The sequence below is a fragment of the Buteo buteo genome, chromosome 7 (assembly GCF_964188355.1).
Source record: "Buteo buteo chromosome 7, bButBut1.hap1.1, whole genome shotgun sequence".
Classification (NCBI taxonomy): domain Eukaryota; kingdom Metazoa; phylum Chordata; class Aves; order Accipitriformes; family Accipitridae; genus Buteo; species Buteo buteo.
Genome location: NC_134177.1, coordinates 15110233 through 15133930, shown reverse-complemented (window position 1 = coordinate 15133930; position 23698 = coordinate 15110233). Strand labels below are relative to the sequence as shown.

At 51.0% G+C, this 23698-nt stretch overlaps 1 protein-coding gene across 2 annotated transcripts; it reads left to right on the top strand.

Annotated features, from left to right (window-relative positions):
* The first annotated feature begins 9807 nt into the window (after nucleotides 1-9807).
* LSG1 (large 60S subunit nuclear export GTPase 1) lies at nucleotides 9808-23104 on the top strand. Of its 2 annotated transcripts, XM_075031661.1 has the most exons (14): nucleotides 9808-10245; nucleotides 10329-10446; nucleotides 10764-10884; nucleotides 11476-11562; nucleotides 12456-12542; nucleotides 14612-14672; nucleotides 15375-15551; nucleotides 16768-17193; nucleotides 17500-17601; nucleotides 18411-18554; nucleotides 18869-18992; nucleotides 19574-19653; nucleotides 20903-21076; nucleotides 22433-23104. In XM_075031661.1, exons 1-14 carry the CDS (start codon nucleotides 9823-9825, stop codon nucleotides 22610-22612), a joined length of 2304 nt encoding a protein of 767 aa, XP_074887762.1. In that variant the 5' UTR covers nucleotides 9808-9822; the 3' UTR covers nucleotides 22613-23104. The 2 variants fall into 2 exon arrangements, 1 of the variants encoding a protein (XP_074887762.1); XR_012650955.1 differs by lacking the exons at nucleotides 18411-18554; nucleotides 18869-18992; nucleotides 22433-23104 and having other exon boundaries at nucleotides 20903-21055.
* Nucleotides 23105-23698: the final 594 nt, after the last annotated feature.

The window sequence follows — 23698 nt, the reverse complement described above, 5'->3', positions numbered from 1 at the left end:
CCGGCCCCGGCCCCGGCCCCGCCGCGCCGCGGGGCGGGCAGGGGGCGGGCACGGGGCGGCGCCAGCCCGCCCGGGCGGGCCCCCCCACCCCCGCCGCTTTCCCCGCTCGCCCCGGCCCGCCGAGCGCGGCCCCCGGGGCGGCGGCGTCCCCCCCCCCGGCGCCCGGCTCGCTCCCTACGGCGCGGCCCGCCCAGGGTCCTCCCGCGAGAGCCGTCCCCACGGCCACGCGTGGAGGGCGTGTGGGTGCCACAGCGCTCCCCTGCAGCCTCCAGCAGCGGGGGCGGGGAGGATGGAGAGGGCGGCCGCGGCGGGAATGGGGGACAACCGGCAGCACAAAACCTCCCCAACTGACAAAAATCCCGAGGCGGCTGCGGGGCCCCACGCTCCGGGAGTCCCCAGGTCCCGAGAACCCGAACCCCAGCAGCCTTCACGGCCAGGGCGTGCCGTGGAGGAGTCCCACTCTTGCAACATAATCTTCCCTTTGATTTGGTTAGTCCGGCTCTGAGAGCCGAAGGGCCTGCAGCAAATAAGAGCTATTATGTATGAGTAATGCTTTGCTCTTTATTTATACGCAGCAGCCGACTAACAAGAAACTGTCTTGTAATTTCTTGCTGGGGTTGCTCGAGTACAGTCACGGACGTAATGAGCAAGTTGGTCTCTGTGTCGTTGCTGTAGCTTCGCGTGCCATGTATCATAGCCTCTGCCAGAAAGAATAGAAATTCCAGGGCTGCAGAGAACGGCACTTTGTCAGGGTTTGAATCAACGCTCGACAAAAGGGGAGCGGTACGTACTCGTGCAGTAAAGTGTGTAAACACCTGCTTAAATTATGTGACAAATCATTTCTAGAGTTTGGATCAATTGAAACGAACCCGTGTATCATTATCGTTATTATCATTCTTATTATTATTACATTATGCCATCTAGCAGATTACTTGGGAACTGCAAGTAACCAGTGACCGGCGTAAAATTATCAAAATTGCCTGCCTGTTTGCTTACATTTCAAAAATCCCCCCTCAGTGGAGGGCAGCTTCGTCACCGCCATCCCCCGAGGCTGCTCAGCCACAGCTGGTACCAGGGGACGCCTGACTGCATCTATGGTTTCCAGAGGCCGGGGGTGGGTGTGGATCTGTAACACGCTGCATTTCCTGTCTTTGGCGGCTCTCACACAGCACTTTTGCAGCGTTAGGAAGGCTGTTGCTGGCCCTGAGAAGTGAACGTGCTAATGCTCCCATTTTCCTATCAGAAAACTGCAGTCGGAGAGCTGCATGGGCCGGGCGCGCACCGGTCAGCACACACGAGCTGTTGCGTGGCCGGGGCAAGCTGGCCGGGCCCCTTGATGTAAAGCCCAGTGCCCACTGAGATGCTTGTTTGGGCTCAGCACCATGCTGAACCGAGCCCTCTGCCTCTTGGCTGGATGGTTGCACTCAAAGAGTTGCGGTCAACAGCTCAATGTCCGAGTGGAGAGTGGTGATGAGTGGCGTTCCTCAGGGGTCGGTATTGGGACTGGTGCTGTTTAACATCTTTGTCGGTGACATGGACAGTGGGATTCAGTGCACCCTCAGCAAGTTTGCCGATGACACCAAGCTGTGTGGTGCCGTCGACATGCTGGAGGGAAGGGATCCATAGGAAGGTTGAGAGGTGGGCACGTGCGGACCTCATGAAGTTCAGCAAGGCCAAGTGCAAAGTCCTGCACATGGGTTGGGGCAATCCCAAGCACAAATACAGGCTGGGTGATGACTGGATTGAGAACAGCCCTGAGGAGAAGGACTTAGGGGCATTAGTGGATGAAAAACTGAATATGAGTTAGCAACGTGCACTTACAGCCAAGAAAGCCAACTGTATCCTGGGCTGCATCAAAAGAAGCATGACCAGCATGTCGAGGGAGGTGATTCTCCCCCTCTGCTCTGCTCTCGTCAGACCCCGACCTGGAGTACTGCATTCAGCTCTGGGGCCCCCAACATGAGAAGGACATGGACCTTTTGGAGCGAGTCCAGAGGAGGGCCATGAAAATGACCAGAGGGCTGGAGCACCTCTGCTATGAAGACAGGCTGAGAGAGTTGGGGTTGTTCAGCCTGGAGAAGAGAAGGCTCCGGGGACAGCTTATAGCAGCCTCCAGTACCAAAAGGGGGCCTACAAGAAAGCTGGAGAGGGACTTTTTACAAGGGCATGTAATGATAGGACAAGGAGTCATGGCTTTAAACTGAAAGAGGGTAGATTTAGATTAGGTGTGAGGAATAAGTTCTTTACTGTGAGGGTGGTGAGGCACTGGAACAGGTTGCCCAGAGAGGCTGTGGATGCCCCATCCCTGGAAGTATTCAAGGCCGGGTCGGATGGGGCTTTGAGCAACCTGGTCTGGTGGAAGGTGTCCTTGCCCATGGCAGGGGGTTGGAACTAGGTGATCTTTAAGGTCCCTTCCAACCCAAACCATTCTATGAAAGTCCTGCTGGGACTCCACAGGAGGGCAGGTGAGAGTCTGAGGTCTGCCCTGGCCGGAGGTGCCCAGCAGCAGCCCACCCCAGCTGGGGGGTCCCTGCTTTCAGCCCTGCCTGGCCTGATGCAGGCAGGGTGCTGGGCACCCACTGGGAGCCCCCCATGGCACTGTCGGTGCAGAGGGCAGAAGGGGCTATGTGCCACGCTGCAGCCCATTGCAGACAGCTCCTACCAGCCTGCAAGACCATCCCACTGCGTAGCAGGGAGAGAAAGACTTGGGTTTGCACAGCTGATTCATTTCATCTCCAGAAGCATCCAATGTGCTTTTCCATTGTCTCCTTTGTCTTGCAAGGTGAAAACAGAAGATGCTGCTGTGCACATAAAATAAATCCAGCGGCTTAGGGTGACATGTGGTGTGGCACTCCCACGGTGCCTGCAGAGCTGCCTTCTCCCCTTGAGGTGTCCGGCTGAACTACTGTGCTGAGAGCCCGCAGGTCCCCACTCATGTCCCCAGACCCACACCTGCCCTGTGCTCAGCAGCTGCAACCTCCCTGAACAGTGCCTGTGAGCTGCAAGGCCGAGAGCAACCCCGGCTGCTCCTCCGAGACGCGTGGGCATGGCAGCCTCTCCGTGGGAGAGGGAGTTGCCTTGCCAAAGCCCTTCCTGCCTCCGGCTGTGGGCAGAGGAGCCCGTCATGGGTCTGGGGCTGGTGGCTCTGCAGGCAGTGTTTGCTGTGGGTGGGACAGAGCAGGCAAGGAGCCCCCCCATGCCTCCCTGCGGTGCTGCCTCCAGGAATGGAGACTTTGAATTTTCACAGCATGGCTCGCACAGGCTGCTGAGCCCCATGCCTTTCCGACAGCCCTTGGGCATACATGTGTGCAAACCCCAGCGGCATGTAAGGTGAGGAGGAGCCCCGACCCCCTTGCCCTCCCCACCACCTCCCCAGCCCCCACGTCAGCAGCACTTCCATTTCTGTGTCGCCTTCTCGGGGCGGAGGTTTCCTTACCAGCCCCTTGGAGGCCCAATGGGGGCTCCAGGTTGGGGGGGGCAGCAGCAGCACCACTGGTATATCTATCTGCCTCCTGGCTGGCTGCAAGTGCAGCTGCAGGGAAGGCATCTTACGGTTACAGCACTGCTCGAGGGTGGAAGCTGTCTCAGCTCAGTTCCTCGCCATGCTTGCTCACCAACTGGTGGGCCAGGCCATCGCAGCCTCACTTGCTTCATTAATGGGCCCAATTAGCTTCAGGACTCTCTCTTTCCTGCTGTGTGGGAGCTGCTTCAGTTCTGGGCATGGAGGACCACCACACGCTTTGGCAACAGAAGAGCACATTGCAAATCGTGACGGCAGTTCCCAAACGAAATGCTGACCCCTCCCAGTCCCGTGCTGGGCTGAGGAGTTGTGCCGCAGTGTTTGGGTGAAGTCTGGCAGCAGGGAGCAGCCCAGTTAAGCTTGGGGCACCTGCCCTAACCGTGGGGTTATTCCTGTGATGTTGGATGTCTGTATTTCACTGCCAGGAGGAGAAGCTGAGGCACGATGAGACGGGAGCCTGCCCTGCAGGGCCAGGGCATGCTGCCTGGTTCCCAGTGAGCACGAGGCTCCCTCCCCACCTGCGAGGCCAGCAGCACTCGTACTGTGTAGGACATGCACGCTGGGGGCTTATCTGCACGGCCCTGTAGCCCGGGGGAAGCACAGCAGCCTGCTCTCTATTTATGCAATACCCCAGCAGCTACCGAGCATCACCTGCCTGCGTGCACGTGCCTGGAAAGCTTGGCGAGGCGTGGGAAAGTCTGCAAGATACCATCTCTCCCCCGCGGCCCAGCCTGTCCTGCACCGGCAGCGCGGCGAGCGCTGCACTTGGCCCTTGGGAGACCCCCCCTCCCTGTCCCGCTCCATCCTCCTCGTCCCCTGGCCGCTCTGGTCGGCGCTGGAGCCCGTGGTTGCACCCCACCACGAGCCTGTAGGCTCCGGGGAACACGCTGCCCGGCTGGGGTGCGGGCAGGCGGGCAGGTGCCCACCGCCTCTGTTGGAGGGGGATGCCAGGCTGCCCGTGCTGCTTGCCCTGTTACCGCATGGGGAGATGCTGGGCCCTGCCTGATGGGAGAGGGTAAAACCCTGCAGAGAGCAGCCCTGCTTCGGGGCTGGCTTTTGTGCCCAGCAGCTGGAACTGGAGGTGATGCAGGTCTCCGGTTGGGGAGAGTAACGGGAAAAGGTGCTGGCAAAAGTTGATATGACAAGACCAAAATAATTCATGGGAATGTATCGATTTTGTCAGCGTATGAAAACATCCCAGGCTTCCTCTTCTCAGATAGCAAGGGAGCTTGTTGTGTCGCAGCAGCCGAAGTGACACAGTCAAAGCGAAACATTTCAAACTGGCATTTCAGTATTTTCCAAAACAAAAAGTACTTCAGAGGCTCTGTAACTATGCTAAACATCGAAGTTTCGACTCTTTGCTCTGAACCGGGACAAAGGAAACGCTGAACTGTCAGGATTTTCCACAAACGGAAAGGCTGAGTGGCACCCGGGCCCCACGGGCCATCAATGGGGGCAGGCAGGGTGCCACGGCCCCCCAGCCCCGCCAGCCGCCATCCAGGTCTCACCGGCAGTGGCTGCAGATGGCTGCCTGCTGCCACGAGCTGGGGCAGCCTGAGATGAGTTGGTGGGGCAGGGGACAGCAACTCCTGCTCAGGGAGAAAGGTCCTTAACAGCCCTTTAATGGATGCCTCATGCCACCTCTGCTGCCTCCTGCCTCTCTGAAGGGAACCAGCAGCCCATCCTGCCGGCTGCCCTGCCCCGGCAGGGCTCCGGGCATCGGGGCTGGGGGCACAGGCGATGCCGGGACGGTGCGAGGACCGCAGAGGGGTCCAGGCGGCTACGGCCCCGGATCCCCCCCCGGGTGCGCCGAGGGCGATGCCAGTGCAGCTCGGGGTGCCGCAGGCGGTGGGCAGCCGCGGGGCTGGGGCCGTGGCGCTCAGCGGGGCCGTGGCGGTGGCGGCACACCTCCGCCGCGGTTGTTTTTCAGTCGCTGCGGGCGGCACACCCCGCTTCCTGCACCGGCGGCCCCGGTGCTTCCTGCGCCTGCAGCTATAATTAGAAGGGCAGCCGGTGGCCCGGGGGCTGCAGAGCCCTCCCTTGGGGGTCAGGGCACCCTCGGGGGCGGCTCGCTGGGCCAGTGGGGCTGTGCCAGGCACCTGTCGTTCCGCCGTGCTGCCAGCCAAGCGGTGCGGGGATGGTGTTGGGGCGGTATCCTCTGCTCGACGCCCCGTCCTGGGGGCTGCCGCCACGGGGCCATCGCTGCCCGTGTGGAGGGGGAGCCGGTGCAGGTGGCGGCGGGCAGGGGACGAGCCTGCCCAGGCAGAGCCGGCACGCCGAGCGCTGGAGAAATCCCCTGCCTGCTTTGCGCCTTCAAAGGCGCAGGCAGCTCTCTCTAATTAACCTTCCCCCACCCTGCCAGGCGGGGAAGCGATTTTATCTTCATGGGGCTGGTGGAAGAAGCGAAGTCTAAAAAACTCGCCCGAGGGCCTGGCGGGGTCGGTGCCTTCTCAGGGCTCAGCCTTGGCCAGGCAGCCCTGCTTCAGAGCCTCCCTAGGGTGCTGCAATTCCTAGAGGGGACTGAGACCTTCCCCAAGCCTTCACGGCTCCCCCTTTCCTACGGTGCCAGCATACTTCTGAGTACGGCTGGAAAGAAGAGGGGTCAAGCAGCTGGAGTTGTGCATAGAGCAAAATTGTCTTGGTGTTCTTGGAGGGGTGCTTTGGGGGGGGGTTCTTAATGGGTCTGCTTGTCAGGCTGAGGCTGGCAGTACCGCTGAATCGAGCATTGTGAGCCTACATGAATAATGAATAGCCGTCACATGAATATTTTAGAGACACAGTCCTGAGATCTCCCAGTGCTGCCTTGGAGGAAAATGGAGGAAAAGTTGTCCAGAAAGAACAATGTTTCCTTTAGGCAAAAATGCACTGGTGTCATTGACTGTTGAAAAAGAGCTGCTGCTGCTTCTAAATAATTCTCAGGATTCACATCAAAAACTGGAGCAGTGGTTTGGCTCCAAGGCAGGAGTTGGGAGGGAAGCCAGCCCTTTTGACACAAGTTGATGATTACAGTGCACTAGAAGGACAGCAGATTTTACTTTGTCTATGCAATGGTTTTGCGAGAAGTCCAAAAGCTATGGCCACCCTCCAAAGAGCCGGCAGTGCTGGGCACTCAGTTAACGCATTTCAAAGGAGCGGCAAGAGGTTTGGTGATGCACAGGGGGTGCTTGCTCTCCTGGGACAGCATTGCACGCCAGCCCGAGCACTGCTGTCAAAAAGCTGAGTTGTAAAAACAAGGCCCAGCAGTCAACACTGTGTTCATTTTGCATATGCCGTGGTAGCTGCTGCATTGTACGGGAGCGGGCTGCAAATCAACAGGTTTGCTGGATTTCGCAGCAGCATGCCCCTCTCCTCCACACTCTCCTTGGCTGTCTACGCTCTTGGCATGCACACACAGGTGCCAAGCCACCTCTGTATAGCTCTTGTGACAGTGTCTCTTCCTTGGTGGCCCTTTTCACTGCGTGCGATTAATCCACGCATAAATGTCTTCTAGGAGAAGCAGGTTGTTGTGTTTAGGTAAAGCCGGAAGAAGCCGATCTTGCTCAGGTAGGCACAGCAGAGCAATAGGAGTGGGATGAGAAACACTGCAATTAGAAATAGGCAATTAAGACTCTAGCCAAGGCTCTGATGTCTCTGTCACTCGGGTCACCCAATCTGTATCCCCTTCAGCATTGCTCTGCTCAAAGCGATCCTCGCTGTGCTGCTGGCATCAGCGGACAGAAATAATTCCTTAGTGATTATGAAGCACCCAGAAATGTATCCGTTGCAAGAAGGAGGGCAATTTGGGCATTTCTTCAGCAGATCCCACAAAGGTGGCAGAAAATATCTGCCGTGACTGTCCCTGGAGCGCTTCAGTCTGGAAATGGGGAACGGTGTGGGAAAAAAGGGCAACGTGTGGGAAGAACATCCCCATCAAAATGCACAGACCTTTGCTCTTCAAGTTACCCTCAAACCTCACCGCCCCCAGGATGCACAGAGGGTTGCAGGTGGTGGAGCAAGCCTGAGCCTCCTTTTCCCACCACGCCAGCACTTCTGCCTGTCCCTGAGCGTCTCTGTTTCCAGTTCGTGCCACCGGCCATGGCTGTCCGTGTCCCACGGAGGGCCGTCGAGCTCTGCGCTCTGTACTGGTGGCTGTGTTGCCAGCCAAGGACACCGGCGGTGCCGAGGCCGCGCTGCCGGGGCTGCGCCGATGGGGTTATACGAGTGTTTTGCCCCTGGTTGGGCAGCTTGGGAACGGCACTGCGCGTGCCTCGGCTGTGGGGTTAGAAGTGCTGCCAGACCCGAGGCGTGGGGAAAGGCCGGGCTGGCTGGCTGCGCTGGTTGATGATTATGCAGTGTAGAAGGAAGGTAACTTTTAACTGAAGTACAAAAGAAATACAATAATGAGTACTTATGTTACTGCCTCAGTGCCCACATAAAGACCTGAGATGGTTTTATTAAAGGTGACTTGATTAAGAATGAATTTACTAAATCGCTGCGTGCTGTCTGCAGCCCACCAGCCTTGCACTGAAGCACCTCATGTAAATGAAAAGGCGAACGCTGAGTCCCCTTTCATCTGTCTTACTTGCCTTTAGGAAGCAAAGGAGGTGCCAGGCCAGGCTGGCGGTGGTGGCAGAGCCTGGGATGAGCATGGCAAGGGTTCAGACATACTTGGGCAATTTATGCCATATGGTTGCCAGCTTTGAAAAGGAAAAGAAAGGAGGAACTGCGTCTCCTTAACGAGTGTTTATCGTGGGGAGGCATCACGTAGTGCTGAGCATGAGAAAAGACCACTCCTGCCCATGGGGTTTTGCATGCTGCCATGCTGCTGGCAGCCAGCACCTGAAGTTAAGCTTTGCCTGCCTGTGTAGGCAGTACCTGGGTTTTCTGGGGATTAGCCAGGTTATTCTCCGATTACAACTGATGCACGTTACAGAGTTATAGTCAAAAATGTCTGGCCTTAACCCAACACCCATAAAGGAGAAATGGTTCATAAATCAGTTCGCTGTGCAAGAACAGGTTGAGTTGTTTATTAATTTAACCTTCTCTCCCATCTTGACCCAGACCAGCCGCAACGGCTGCTGCCGAAACCCGTTCGATGGTTCCCTGGCTGGGCGGGCAACGTCCTCTGTCCTGCAGCGATGCCCAGACTCTGGCTAGATTTTGGCAACTACCTCACAGCACACCTTCCACCGCCGCATCCAGGATCCCTCTTTGTCACCGTCGTTCCTCGTATGCACTGTTTGCTGTGTTGGGACGTTGGAGACTGGGAACAGCGATCCTGCATTGGGCTGGGTGTGTTACAGGGCGCAGGGGCAACCTCGGCCCCGGGAGCTTGTGGCTTTCCCCAGAGGGACACACAAACCCCCTGCCCCCATCGCCGGCTGCCAGGACAGGGTTTCACTGCCGGCACTGTTTGCTTGTCGGAGATAGCACCTGCGCCAGGCCGAACCGGCGAGCAAAACCAGCCCCCGCAGCCATCGGCGCTGCCGTGGGCTCTGCCGGGGCTCGCAGCCCTGTGCGTCGCCCCTCTGCCAGGGCCTCCTGCAGCAGCACTGAGCCTGGGGCGTCGTGTTTAGACGTGCCCCGGGTGTTAACGGTGGGGCTGGTGGCTGCTGTGGGAGTGAGAGGGTCAGAGCTGGGCTGGGGGATGGGAGGGTTGGACAGGCGTGTTCTGTGCTGAGCGCCCTGGGGATGGATGGACAGACGGATGGATGGATGGATGGATGGGCAGGGCAGCGTGGGGGTGGATGGATGGACAGATGGATGAGTGGATGGATGGATAGATGGACAGGCAGAACAGTGTGGGGATGGACAGAGGGATGGATGGATGGACAGGCAGGGCAACTTGAGGTTGGATGGATGGATGGATGGGCAGGACAGCATGAGGTTGGATGGATGGATGGACAGATGGATGGGCAGGGCAGCATGAGGTTGGATGGATGGATGGACAGGTGGATGGGCAGGACAGCATGAGGTTGGATGGATGGATGGACAGATGGATGGGCAGGGCAGCATGAGGTTGGATGGATGGATGGACAGGTGGATGGGCAGGACAGCATGAGGTTGGATGGATGGATGGACAGATGGATGGGCAGGGCAGTGTGGGTATAGATGGATGGAGGGATGGAGGGATGGACAGGCAGGGCAGCATGAGGTTGGATGGATGGAAGGATGGATGGGCAGGGCAGCATGAGGTTGGATGGATGGATGGATGGATGGGCAGGACAGCATGAGGTTGGATGGATGGATGGACAGACAGGCAGGGCAGCATGAGGTTGGATGGAGGGAGGGATGGACGGACGGACGGGCAGGGCAGCACCGAGATGGACGGAGAGACGTGCGCGGGCGCGGGCGGACAGACGGACGGGCAGGGCGGCGGGCGGGCGCCGGCCGGACGGTCCGTGGGGGCCCGGCGCGGCGCAGAGCCAGGCCGGACGCGGACGGCCCCGCGGCGGCGGGTCGCGGGCGGCGGCGGTCACGTGGGGGCGGCGGTGCCGGTGCCGTGGCGCCGCCCGGCGGCGGGCGCGGGGAGCGCGGGGCCGCCCCGGAACCCGCCTGCCCGGAACGCTGCTCGGCGGGCGGCGGGGCGCGGCGGAAGAACGCGGGGCGGGGACGCGGAAGCGGGGCGGCCGCCCCCCGCCCCTTCTTCCGGCTCCGGCGGCGGCATGGGCAAGAAGCGGGGCGCGGGGCTGGGCCGCTGCCTGCAGCGGCAGCGCGGCCTGGAGCGCCGCGGCGCCTCCTCCTGGGTAGGGCGGGGGGGGCCGGGGCGGCGGGGGCGCGGCGGGAGGCCGGGGCGGCCCGGGCTGACGGCGGCGTCTTGTCCCGGCAGCTGCACGCCAGCGAGGTGGGCGGCGAGCGCGGGCCGGACCTGCGGTCGGCGCCCGAGCAGAGCCCGCTGGAGGAGTTCCTGGCCACGGCCGAGCTGGCCGGCACCCGCTTCGTGGCCGGTGAGGAGCCGGGACAGGTCCTGGGCTGCGGCTGGGCCCGGTGAGGGGTGGGGTGGGACAGGGGGTCCCTTGAGGCTGGATGGGGGCCCCTTGGGGCTGGAGGGGGGTCCCGGGGCCGGGGACCCGGCGGAGGGCCAGGACCCGTTGTGGGACGGGGGAGTGGGAGTGTGTCTGGGGCTGGCCGGACAGGGGACCAGGGGACAGGGGCTCAGGGATCCTGAGCCAGGGATGGGGTGGGGTGGCAGGGGCCAGCAGGGCTGGGGACGGGCAGGGATGGGGACAGCTGCCTTTGGATGACTGTCCTTCCCTCCCCGCAGAGCGGCTGAACATCCAGATCGTGTCTGCCGAGAGCCGCACTGGCCTGCTCACGGCCCAGGAGGCCCAGCGTGTCCAGCAGCTGCACGAGGAGAACCGGCAGTTCCTGCGCATCCCGCGGAGGTGAGTCCTGCGGGGCTGGGCCTGGTTCCCTCTCTGCCGAGCAGCCTCAGCCCCTCGGTGGCTGCAAGCCTGGGGACAGCCCTCTGCTTTGTCAGTTCCCTGGCTCTGGGGAAGCCACTACCTAGCCTGCATGGGCCTGCTGTAACCTGCAGCACAGGTGCCTGCCTGCCCTGCAGGTGCTGCCAGCCCCAGCCCATCTGTCCTGATGGTGTGGGTTTCCTGCTCAAAGCCTGGCACTGCTGGAGCTTCTGCATCCAGGCCACCTAGTAAGCCTTTCCAGAGCTCTGTGCTTGGTAGACAGAGAGACGAATCCCTCATCTTAAATGCCTTACAAATCTTAGCTTGAAAATACAGCCTTGTGAGATCTAGCGTACGTAGGATAGTGTCCCCAGCTAGCGGAGTTTAGAAGGAACAAGGGAAAAAGGCGAACTTAAAGCTGCTGAAAACAGGTGCACGCATGTCTGAACTATAAACATCTCAGTATAGCTGAATGTGTGGCGCCTGTGTTCTTTGTGGATGTTTATTGCAGTAATGTAACTGGTGTGCCTGCTACTGAGTGTGACCACTCGCTCCAAAATGTGCCTGTTACAGGCCACGTTGGGATAGGACAACCAGTGCAGAAGACTTGAAGCAAGCTGAGAGGGAGAGCTTTCTCGAATGGAGGCGACAGCTTGCCCAGTGAGTATGCCACTTGTGTCTGGGTAAGTAGCTGGTGGCATTTAGAGACACAGGAAGCAGTGGGTTGTGTTTATCCTTGTTGGACCAATAAAATTAATGTCTTGTCAGTGTCTCCCTGTACTTGTTCTGGAAGGCTGGACATCCCAGCTGCAGTCCAGACACATCTTTGTGGTGAGCTCTGCAAAGCTCTCTTGTGTGTGCATGTTCTTGTACTGCTTACGGTTACAATTCTTCAGGATGGAGTGTGATGTTCCACTTTTGTCTGCGGGATGGAGGAGTGGTGAATGTGTCTTCTAAGAGTAACAGTGCTGCTCTGAATAGAGTGCAGTGCTGCCAGCCTGCGTACAGCAGCTTGTGCAGGTCCAGTGCTGGATCTGCTGGCCTGGAGAATTAGGTGGTATCTGCTCACACCCTGCAAACCCACGCTTGCCCTGAGTAAAGTTGTTCAGGTGGTGGTAACAGCAGTCAAGGGTTGTATAGAGTCATTTCAGGTACCAACCCCAAGTTCTGGGTTTTTGTTTGGTTTTTTTTTTCCCCAGGTGATACTCAATTGAGTAATAACTGCTGGCATTTGGGATAAATTCTGTGGTTTATTATTGTGGCTCTGAAATTTCATGGGCAGACTTTTAATGAGTTTTTGCTCTTTCCATCATTTACCGCTTCTCCATTGGCATGATCAGGAGCCTTTGCAGCACCACTGAACCAGTACCACTGACACCAGTTTACCCAGGTGCTTGATGTATTTGCAAAACTAGTAGAAATAGTACCTATATATGAGTTTGATTTGATAGCTCTCTCTGAAACGAAAGCCTCCTGGATCTACGGATGAGCTGGTGGTATGCTTATTGCCTGACATGGGCTAAACAGGACATCTTTTTTCTGTTTTGCCTTAGCCTTGAGGAAGAAAAGAAGTTAATTCTAACCCCATTTGAACGAAACTTGGAATTTTGGCGTCAGCTTTGGAGAGTCATTGAAAGAAGGTAAAGTATATCACTATCTGCTTTTTAAAACTCATCTTTAATGTGTTTTCCTGAATTTAAGCTTTTGAGTCAAGCTTCAAGTGTCCGAGCACAGGAAAAACAATTACAGTTTTGTTTTGAAGTGATCAAAATGCGACGTGAAGAACGGCAGCTGCTTAGTGGTGCGTGCTAGCTCTCAGCATTGTGATTCTGCAGGCCGTCTGCTGCAAGTCCCTGATGATTCTTCAGATACTGCTGCTCCTGGCCCCTTCCAATAACTCTATGTGGGAGGCCTCTTTTGAGAATGTGTCTTTGAGGTCTTTTGCCAAGATTTACCCTTTCCCCTCTTTCTCAACCACACAGCTGCAGCCTGATGTTCAGGGGCAGGAGGCAAGGGAGATCAACTAAATAATGTTGGGAAAGAAAGAGCCTCTTGGTCTTTGGCCTCTTGCCATGCAGAGAAATTGCAGCAGTGCACAAAAGACAACAGCCTGTCATATCACAGAAATAGCTTTGTTTGCTCTGCTGAGCTGTAATACAATAGGAGCGCTATCTGCTACGTTAATCTAACTGGGGCATTTAATTTCACTAGCAATTAATTTTGAGATCATCTCATCTGATTTTCCTAAAATTGAAAAATACTTCACCAGTGAGGTCATGGTGAGCTAGTCCTTTCACAGAAGTGGCTTTGTACTGGGTGCTGCTGGGCCTTTGGCTGGGAGAGAGCTGCGTCGGGAGCATCGACTATAGGGTATCATGATGTGCAGTGTGAGCATATGATGTGTTTTGAGGTGGCTGGAATGTGTTATTAATGCTTTTCTGCTCTTGTTAGAGCTTTTTATTTCATGTAGAGTGAGGATGCTGTCTCAGAATTGAACAAAAAAGTTGTCCAGTCCCTTACCTTGCCAGATAATTTGATCTGTTGTCAGCCTTTCCTTGTGTTTGTTTTAAACTAGCTCCCAGCTGTGTGATTTGGTAACTTCTCTGTATCCCATCCCAGTACCGTGGTGTCAGCTTTCTCTCGTATTGATCTTTGAATTTCCGTAACTGTTCAGTACCTCTTTGTACCCATGTGGCTTATTAAATGACTCCCTTGGGGGGGTTATTGATTTTTTTTTTTTATTTATTTATTTTTTAAATATGTAACCAACTGCCTAGTGAGGCTTGAAATTCTTCCATTCAACCCGTGGTGTTCTGAAGCTGTCCTGAGTTAGGAGAAATCCCTGTCAAACAAATAGAATCAGCATGTGGGACCAGTATTTTAAATTACCTGCCTGAAGAAATTCTAGTGGAAGAGGCTGTAGTTAAACTTTCCCCCTCCTTTTGAAAAAAGCATGGATACCTCTGGTGTCTGAAAGCAGTACATTTAATTTGTATGTAGAACTGATGAATCTTGCTCATATATGTGGTAGCAACCTGGTGTCTGGATTTGGAAGATGCTTCCTAAAAGCACGCTTGCAAGGCCTTGCTTGCATGGGGGAGCAACATGTTTTACTGGAGTCTAAGACTATTCTTTTGACTGTTCTATGCTTTTTGTGACAAGAAAAGCACAAAGAAAATTCTGAAAATGCCTGATAGCAAATGGTTAGAATCTGCAGGTCATTTGTGGGAGACTTTGTACATCTTCCTTCATGCAGAGGGGACAACAGTGTTCCAGAATATCTTGCTGTGTAGGAAAACCACCTCTTCTTCCTCTCTGTAGCCACCCTGCTACAGTTTGGGGATGAGAATAGACAGAAACAAAGTCATGTTATCACAGTTTTTAGTAACATTCTAAAGGATAGAATACCAATACTCTGGTTCTTGCCTGCTGAGTATTTCTGAAGGGTAGAGGGATTGGCAAAACTCACATGCTTCCTTTCCCCTTGCTGGCTGTACAGGAGAATTAGCCAAGTGAGGGAGAAATACTGTACAGCAGTACTGGCTTGTAGCATAAGCATGGTTCTGTTGGGGCATGTGGGATGCTGAGATGCTTTGCTAATTCAGTAAAGGTACTTAGTAGGATAATACAGTAACGTGCTGTGCCTTGCTGCTTTCTTTGAGGCAAGGTAAGGAAGAGTACTTTATGGGGCTTTCTTTTATTTTTGCAGTGATATTGTAGTCCAGATAGTAGATGCTAGAAACCCCCTTCTGTTTAGATGCCAAGATCTGGTAAGTAAACACTTTCTTGAATGTTGTCTTCATTATATTTCTTAGAGTTTATATGATTTAATACATTTAGCCACCTCAAAGCTGTTGTGCCTAACTGGATACCTTATTTATGCAAGTATTCTGGCATGAAACTATTTTTCTTCAGTGTTTTTCGATATTTCACACAGTGTTGCAGATTTAGAGGCAGTTCTGCAGATGTTACATTGCAGATATTATATTGCTTCTCATTACCCACTAGAATTCTCTGCACTTAAAGGAATTGTTCTGTTTAAAAGCACAGTGGAATAAAAATGGGTGAGGTTTACTGTGCTGGAAGTGAAAGATCAGGAATTATTGAAGTGATAACTTTGTAATGATAGTTTATAGAACACTGTGCATCTATGAGATACGAAATTGCTCAAATAGTTAATCTTAGGAGTTCCTGCTGTGAGGTGCTGATTAATATCTCGTCATGGCTCTAAGCAGACAAGGTGTTTGCACATGTGGCCAGAAACAAGCTGTATTGCAGTAGCTGCATGCTCCAATTTGTTCTTGTAGCTTTCTGCTAAACACCAGTTCCATCTAGCCCAGGGGACAGTAAGCTTGGCTACAGTTGTGTGGAGCTGGATGGGGTAACTTGTCTTGCTGCTCTTGTATCACCTTGGGAGGAGGAGGAGAAGTCCAAACCAGAGTACGAACTGATCCTTCTCTTGTTTTTTTCAGGAAAGTTATGTTAAGGAAGTCAGCAATGACAAGGAGAACATGATCCTGATAAACAAAGCAGATCTGCTGAGTGAGGAGCAGCGGGCTGCTTGGGCACAGTTCTTTGAGAAAGAGGGCGTTAAGGTGGTGTTCTGGTCAGCTTTGGCAGAGTGCAAACGGCTATCCGGAGAAGCAAAGGTACTGTAGATGGCCAGTTCCAACTGGATATGTGCTGACTGCTTGTGATAACTTGCTTTGTAATTATGCTTGTGATATACCTGAGCGCCTTTATAGGAAAGGCACAGTCCTTGTCTCAAGGAGTATTATTCTAAGGACCGATGCAGTGTAAACCAGCATTTTAATGATTGATTCAGAGGCAAAAGTGACAAGAATAAAATGGTGAGCAAAGTGGTGTGCTGTTCGGTCGCTGTTCATAGTGCTTGCAATTTCTCTTTCAAGGTTATTGACATGATAAATAACACTGAACTAGAAGGTGAATTTGTTCTTTAAGGCTACCTATGAATAGCTACAGAAACAGCCCTTGTAGGTCTGTTTGCAAACTCTTAACTCATTGGTAGAATTGGAATCCTTTCCAAGAGGGATGCTGTGAGGGTTGTGGTTATCTGTACAGAGGATTTTTCTCTCCCAGAAAGGGGAGGTGTTTCTTAGAGAACCTGAAGTACCTGAGAGCCTTTCTTTGCCCAGCAGAACAAACCATGCTGCTGCCCCAAGTTACAGGTTATCAATAGATGGCAACCGAAAATACCTAGTCTGTTCTGCTGGTTTACAGTCCTTGGATAAAATGTTTTTACCGATTGATTTAAAAGCAAGACTGAAAGTGTTAGTTCTGTTTTCTTTTTTGGAAAGAAAGGTCAAAATGCTATTGTTATGAAAAGGTCTTCCTTTTTGAATGTGAACTGTTTGCAGGGAAGAAAAGTAAAGAGTTGAACTGAAAACAAGACAGCTTGAAATTATTTTAGTGACATACTTAGACCTGAAACAAAATGGCTTTGTGTTTTGAACATTTTGAAAAATTTACATTCATTCCTATTGCTAGGAACACTTGATAATTTAAAAAAAAAAATAAAAATTGCTGGGCTCTGCTCCTGCTGTGTGTAAAGATGCTGTGGGTATGCGTGCATTTAGAGTTGTGCTTCTGGAGAGAAACCTCTTAATGACTTCACAATGAAGCTGACAATGTCTCTTGGAATACTTTTGCCATTCTCCTAAAATGGGTTAGTTGTTTATGCATCCTAGTTAAGACCCCTGAAAAACGTGTGTGATGTAAGCAGTGAATTGTCAATCCTTGGGATCTGGCTGATGAAAACACAGTTGACTGTGCTGCAGCAACTGCAGTCAACAGCAAGACTTAGTGTTGTCTTTGCATTTCACCTATGAAATACTGTTCACACAGGAACTAGACACTGAAGATGTAGCAGAGGACCCGAGTGATTCTGAGGATGAAAGCTCCAGTCAAGAAGACGATGACACAGCACAAGATAGCACAGAAAGCACATCCTCAGGCAATGCTTTGCAAACTGTAAACCAAGTTCTGATTAGTGACGATGACAGTAGTGATGAATATGAAGACTGTGAAGAAGATGAAGAGGAGGCCTGGCAAACCTGTTCTGAAGATGAAGATGGGGACAAAGTAAAAGCTATTGCTCCAGAGAGGATGGAAAGCAGGACTGATGGTGCTGCAGTGCAGCATGTAGTACAGGAGCAGAACAGGAACATCAGGAACTTCAGCCATCTGGTACAGAGAAATGAGCTGCTGGAGATATTCAAAACCATGCATGATGGATCAAGGGTGAAGAATGGGGAAGTAAATGTTGGGCTGGTAAGTTGGACTTAGTGCTTAACTGGAACTTGCTTAATCTAAATTTTAATTCCATATGCCTTCCATGGGAAAAATTCATCCTGTAGCCTGACTTCCTATAGGGGTAAAAAAAACCTAGTAAGCATAAGTCACTGAGGGTTTTGTGCAAAGATTAATTCTGAAGTTCCTGGAGCCCAGCATTCCCTGCTGCTTGCCTTAATTTTTTTAGTAAGTTTTATTAAAGTACTTTTGTGTCAGAGCCCTGCCAGTCTTCTGGCATCACCCTGCCTGATAGCACTGTTACCATTCCACTTCTTTGTCTTCTAGGTAGGTTACCCTAATGTTGGCAAAAGTTCGACCATCAACACAATCCTTGGAAATAAGAAGGTGTCAGTGTCTGCTACGCCAGGCCGTACGAAACACTTTCAGGTATTGCTAACAAAGAGCATTGATCTTCTCCCCTCTGCCCTCCTTCCCCCAGTGGAAGAGAGCTTCATTATGAACTAGTTGTAACCAAGTGGACTCACTGAGAAGTCTGTTTGCCAACCTGAACTTTGCCCAGCAGAGTTTAGGTTGGAGAGGGGTGGGCTTGATGTATATAATTTTGGAACTATAGTTCTTGCTTCCAAACTCTTGCTGCAGTTTGAGAGCCACTCATGGAAGCTGGTGTGCAATGGGAGATATATTCCATCTCCTGATTTTATTTAAGTAGCTTGGCCCTTCTTTTTTGAGCACCAGTTATGAGGAGAGAACCTCTGAAAAGTGAATGCTCCTCTGAATAGCTTAAGGTCAAGCTTTCAAACCATCCATCTTGTCCACAGTCATTGCTGTGAATAAGTCTAATTTTGCCACCATTTTTATATTGATCAAGCTCTTAATTCTGAGGTAGCAACTCCAGTGCTATAATGAGCATTATGGATTTGTACTTGTGCAATCTACCTGTTTCAAAAGGTCCAACACAGTTAAAGGTTTGTGGAGTGTTTTCTCTTCTCTGAAGATCTTGCTGCCCCCATCTGGACACCTTATTTATGAACCTTGGAAGTGCTGCTGTCTTCCACATCAGATTTCCTTAATTCATTGGCTGGGGCCAGTAGGGCAGATGTCTGTTGTAGTAGAATTTCTGCTTATTCTAGTTTGCATCCTTGTTCCATCTATGCATTTGATTTTTTTTATTTTTTTTTTCCTCCTTCATGGACACTGACTTGCCTTGGTGAACTCATCGGTTATTTATTGTGTAGACCCTGTATGTGGAGCCTGGCCTGTGCCTATGTGATTGCCCTGGTCTGGTGATGCCATCTTTCATCTCTACCAAGGCAGAAATGATTTGTTCTGGAATTCTGCCTATAGACCAGATGAGGGACCATGTCCCACCCATTTCTCTAATATCCTTTGCATGAGGTTTGTGAGAGTGTCTGCAAGTGTTGGATCTGGAGTACGCAGCGTAACGTGTTCCAGCCCTGCTAGGGGCACACGTGCTCACACGTCGAGGGAAGTGGGGACACACATGGGATGAAACAGCCTTGCTGTGTTGGTCTTTCCCCATCTCATTTCAAGTTTATCTTGTTGTCAGACTGGCATCATTTTTCTGATTTGTGACAAAATCTAAAAGTCATTCTTAATGTGTGCTCTTGGAGTGACTAGGGCAAGATTACTTGTGTAGCCGAAAATCACCAGGTGGTTTCCTTCACTAGCTTATGTTTGCCAGCATATCCCACGAAACATTTTGGAAGCAACCTATGGAATAAATATCATAAGGCCAAGGGAAGATGAGGATCCAGATCGAAAACCAACAGCTGAAGAGCTGCTAACAGCATATGGATGTGAGTGATGATCTCTTTAAAACTTAAAGTTAGGCCCAACTCAGGCTTGTTGTGCGTTGAACCTCTCTATTAGGACTTGCCCTCCTCTCAGGAAGGGCCTTTGTTAACAGCTAATCTCATGTGTTTGTTGCAGTGGTGCTTGGCCAGTTTTGTCTGACAGATGTAGTGATTGTGTTGAGGATGTTGAAATGCCTTGCCAGTCTGTGTAGTGTGGTGCTCTCATCCTTTTAGATACCTCCCATCAGCCATGTCTTGAATTAGACTTTGAAGAATGCAGTGAAGGTTTATCTCCCTTGTCTGATTCTCTGATCAATTAATCTTCTCTGGCCTTAAAAATAAAAAACCAGCAGGTTTTCTGGTGGTAGGGAGATGTCAGCTCTCATCATTCCTTTCAAATTAGGATGCTTCTGCAGTACCTCTACAGTCATCAGTGTTCCCTTTTTTTCCCTGCTTTCCCCAACAGAAGCCTCTTTCTAAGGGAGTTTTTTTGAGAAAGGACACAAATGTACAGTTAGGCAGCAGAGAATAATATATTAATTCTCTTGTACTGACACAGAATGTACTTTGGATTTGTCTTCCAGATATGAGAGGCTTTATGACAGCTCATGGACAGCCAGACCAGCCAAGATCAGCTCGATATGTGTTAAAAGACTATGTCAGTGTAAGTGCTTCCTGCATCTGGGTTTTCCTGCCTGCTAGGAGGTGATTTGAAGGTTTCACTGGAGCATGAAGGAGCACAATAAAGTGAACTTTATTTCTCTGGATAAAATTGCCATATGTCAAAATAATCTTTAAATGAGGCTATTTTTATGTTTTAAAAGAATAAATTGAATTTCTCAAGCTGCTTAATCTTAAAAAGATTGCTTAAAAATATGGTGCTAGCGAAATAAATTATCACATCTCTAAAATAGGCAGCAGATATTCAGAAAACGAACCCATATTGTATAGTTGGACCAGTATTTGGCACTAAGGACTGTAGTTCTGAGTGTTGTAATACTGCATGCTTCTACAGCACATCTCGGCAACTTATTGTTGAGTGTTTCTTAATAGGATTGTCGTGGTTTAACCCCAGATGGCAACTAAGCACCACACAGCTGCTCACTCACTCCCCCCTGCTCCCAGTGGGATGGGGAGGAGAATAAGAGGAAAAAAAAAAGTAAAACTCGTGGGTTGAGATAAGAACAGTTTAATAACTAAACTATAATAACAACAGTAATAATAAGAAAATATAATAATAATTGTAATGAAAAGGAGTATAACAAAAAGAGAGAGAAATAAAACCCAAGAAAAGACAAGTGATGCACAGTGCAGTTGCTTACCATTTGCTGACCGATGCCCAAGCAGTGATCTGCCCCTGACCATCTCCCCCCTGGTTTATATGCTAGACATGACGTCACATGGTATGGAATAGTGACCAGTTTGGGTCAGCTGCCCTGGCTGTGTCCCCTCCCAAGTTCTTGTGCCCCTCCAGCCTTCTTGCTGGCTGGGCATGAGAAGCTGAAAAATCCTTGATTTAGTATAAACACTGCTTAACACGCTGATGTTTCCAGTTGTTGCTATCAGCATTCTTGTCCTACTAAACCCAAAACATAACACTATACCAGCTACTAGAAAGAAAATTAACTATCCCAGCTGAAACCAGGACAAGGATCCTCCAGTACTCCTGAGAGTTTTGCACTGTATTGTTTGCAGCTGGACGTTGCAAATAGAAATAGAGGTGGAACAGTACTTTAACTTGGAAGTTGAGCCAGTTGTTGCCTGGGAGGAGAAATAAAGTGTACTGATAGTTAGACTGCCAGTGCGAGCCCCTGGACTTCTAGGGCCCTTCTTAGGCTTGGAGTTGTTTTCTTACCTCTCTGGGTCTTTTTGTGAGGATTTTTGGTAGTAACTGTATCCCATTGCTTTCACAGGGGAAGCTGTTATATTGCCATCCACCTCCTGGCATTGACCCAAATGATTTTCAGCACCAGCATCAAAAATGCCCAGAGAGCAGAACTGTGCAGGCCAGTGGACAGGTGAAGCCTGAGAAGAATACCAAAGCAAAACAAATTGAAAATGTGGTGGACAAAACATTTTTCCACCAGGTAAGTTCTGGAGGGGATTTATTCTAGGAGTTACTACAGCACTGGTGTGTCATACTGGAGAAAATAGCTTTGAGAATGGAGGGGTGCTGGGTTGAGTTGATGGTGTTAGATGCCATTGGCATCTGCAAGTAATTTCTACCCAAGAGCGCTCTGTTCTTTTTATCTCCTCAATCACTGGGAATGTCCTAGTTGAAACGCAAAGATAGCTAATGAGGTGCACACAGTTGATTTTTAAAAGGTCAGCAGGGTGACCCTCATTATTATGGGCCTAACATCAATCTTGAGCAAATGGCAGAGTGACTGGGAAGGAAGGACAAGGAAGAAGGGTGGTGTGACACAGCAGCTGACCAGGAACATGGTTTTGGACTAACAGGTCCTTCAAACTAACTTTTCTTTCTTGAGATGATGTATTTAGGGGTCATGATAAGCTTCTGTAAGACAGTTGATTTAGTACTACATGGTTGTTTTGACTCAGAACCTGAAATCAGATGAAAAGAACACAGAAATGGATTTAAAATCTAGTTGAGAAATCTCAAAATTAAGTGGAAAATGGGAATTTCTCTTAACTTGTATGCTTCTTGTTAGGTCCCACAGGGATCTGTTTTGCCCCTACGCTACTGAAAAAATTTATTAATGATTTCTATTGAAATGTCAAATCCATAACTGATTAAGTCCACATACCTGACAAAGATCAGAACAGCGTTTAGCAGTGAAGAGGACGGGTCATAGGATAGTGTGATCTGTTCTGCTTGGTTAGCTGGATATGAACAGTATTTGTTTCAGCACAGCTAAGGATAGTCATGCATTTTGAAAACAAGGACTTAGGCCCTTTTCAAAAAACAGTGAGCTGTTTCGGAAAACTATGACCTGAAAAGAATTTTTAGGATTACCAGACTCTTCTTCTGGCTGCCCAAAGTGCTGGCACGAGCTGTGAGCCCCAGCAGTGCTGCCCACGCTCCAGACTTGAGCAAGTTATTTTAGTCTCTGGCTTTCACAGATGCCAGATTTATTTGCAAAGACAATTTGTTGTGTGCAAAGCAGAGACTCTGAGAATCAATTCTAGCGCCGTAGCTAATGTCTGTCAGACCTCAGTGTCTTGTCAACACTCGGCCTCTGCTTGCAGAGGTAGGTGCTCAGGACCTGGCACAGCGAGGCATGGCTGCAGACAGAACTGGAGCGTGCTGGCGGGCTTTGACTTGGCTGTGTGGCATGACCTTGCCCCCAGCTCTGGAGCTGGAGGCTGAGCAGGTCTTGATGGGTTTGAGCTTGCCTGTGTCTGGATTTATTAACATATCACAGTTCCTTGTGGTTAAGTATCTTCTCATCGGTCGTTGGTGATTATGTCTCTTCTTCCAGGAGAACGTTCGTGCCCTGATGAAAGGGGTCCGGGCTGCAATGGGATACCGGCCCGGCAGTGGCCTCGTGCCTGTGACTACACCCAATCCTGGCAATGTGGTAGGAAAGCCCTGGAAAAAACACGGAAACAGGAACAAGAAGGAGAAAATTCGCAGGATCACTAAGCACCTGGAGGCTTAGCTGTGGCACCAGTTTCTGGCCTTTCCAAGGCAGGGACTGCACTGTCCTGCAGGCTTGAACTGAGGGGAAAAAAAAGAATAAGTGGGCATTGCTAGCTCACCTGGGAACTCCGTGCTATGGATTGGCCTTGGCAGGAGATAAGAGTGGGCCCTGATAGTTGGAGCTCATCCCTTCTGAGAACAAAAGAGACCTGGCCGTTCATGTTATCTGGAAGTCAGCCCAGACATTTGACTGCTGTTGAAACATCCTTTCAATGGGAGCAGATGGAGCTGTGCGAGAATGTTTTTTCCTTCCATAAAGGATGTATTTTATAGCTGTTGGGATCAAAGCAAGCCCTGTAAAACTGACTAAAATCTTTAAACAGTTGAATTTCAATGAGTGATGTTTGTTACATTTTGAGACACTATTGCTCCTCTCTTTTTTTTTTTTTTAAAGCTTGTTTGTTGATTTGACAGAACACTTTAATATGTGTTGAAAAATGAGGTAAAAGGATCTTTATTGCCCTCTTCCTTCTCTGCTATACCAGCCCTATTCTCTAGAATCCGGTACTGAAACCACTCCCTATTTCCCAGTTTAAGGCAGAGCAGAGCATGGCACACTGCAGGGAAAATGCTGCTTTTATGTCCTTCACACTGAGCTGGTATCAGTTGTTTTTCTGTGTGACTTCCCATTGGTGTTTTAAAACATTAGCTCCGCGTGACTGGCCAAAAATCTGGTGCTAATTTGTCCTTAAATATATTTGAGATTTTACTTCCTATACGGCATCATGTTCCGTCTCACTGACCTGTCATTGACCTAGTTACAGAAGTGTCATAATAGCAGACTTTAATGAGTACATTAGTATTTGATGCTAAAAAGACAGTACTTACTTGGGGTCAGATTTAAGTGAGATTCACTCCTTTGTTGCCCTCCTGAGAAAGTATTTGTGCACTTGGACAGTGCTTTTCCTTCCTAGTCCAGCACAGGGAGTAATAATAGGACTGGAAAGGCTTGCAAAGACAAGTTGTGCTTTGTTTTTAGGTGGTGAAGCAGACTAATAGATGACGCTGGTCTCTGATACTAAAAAAGGGATTGCTGTCTTGTAAT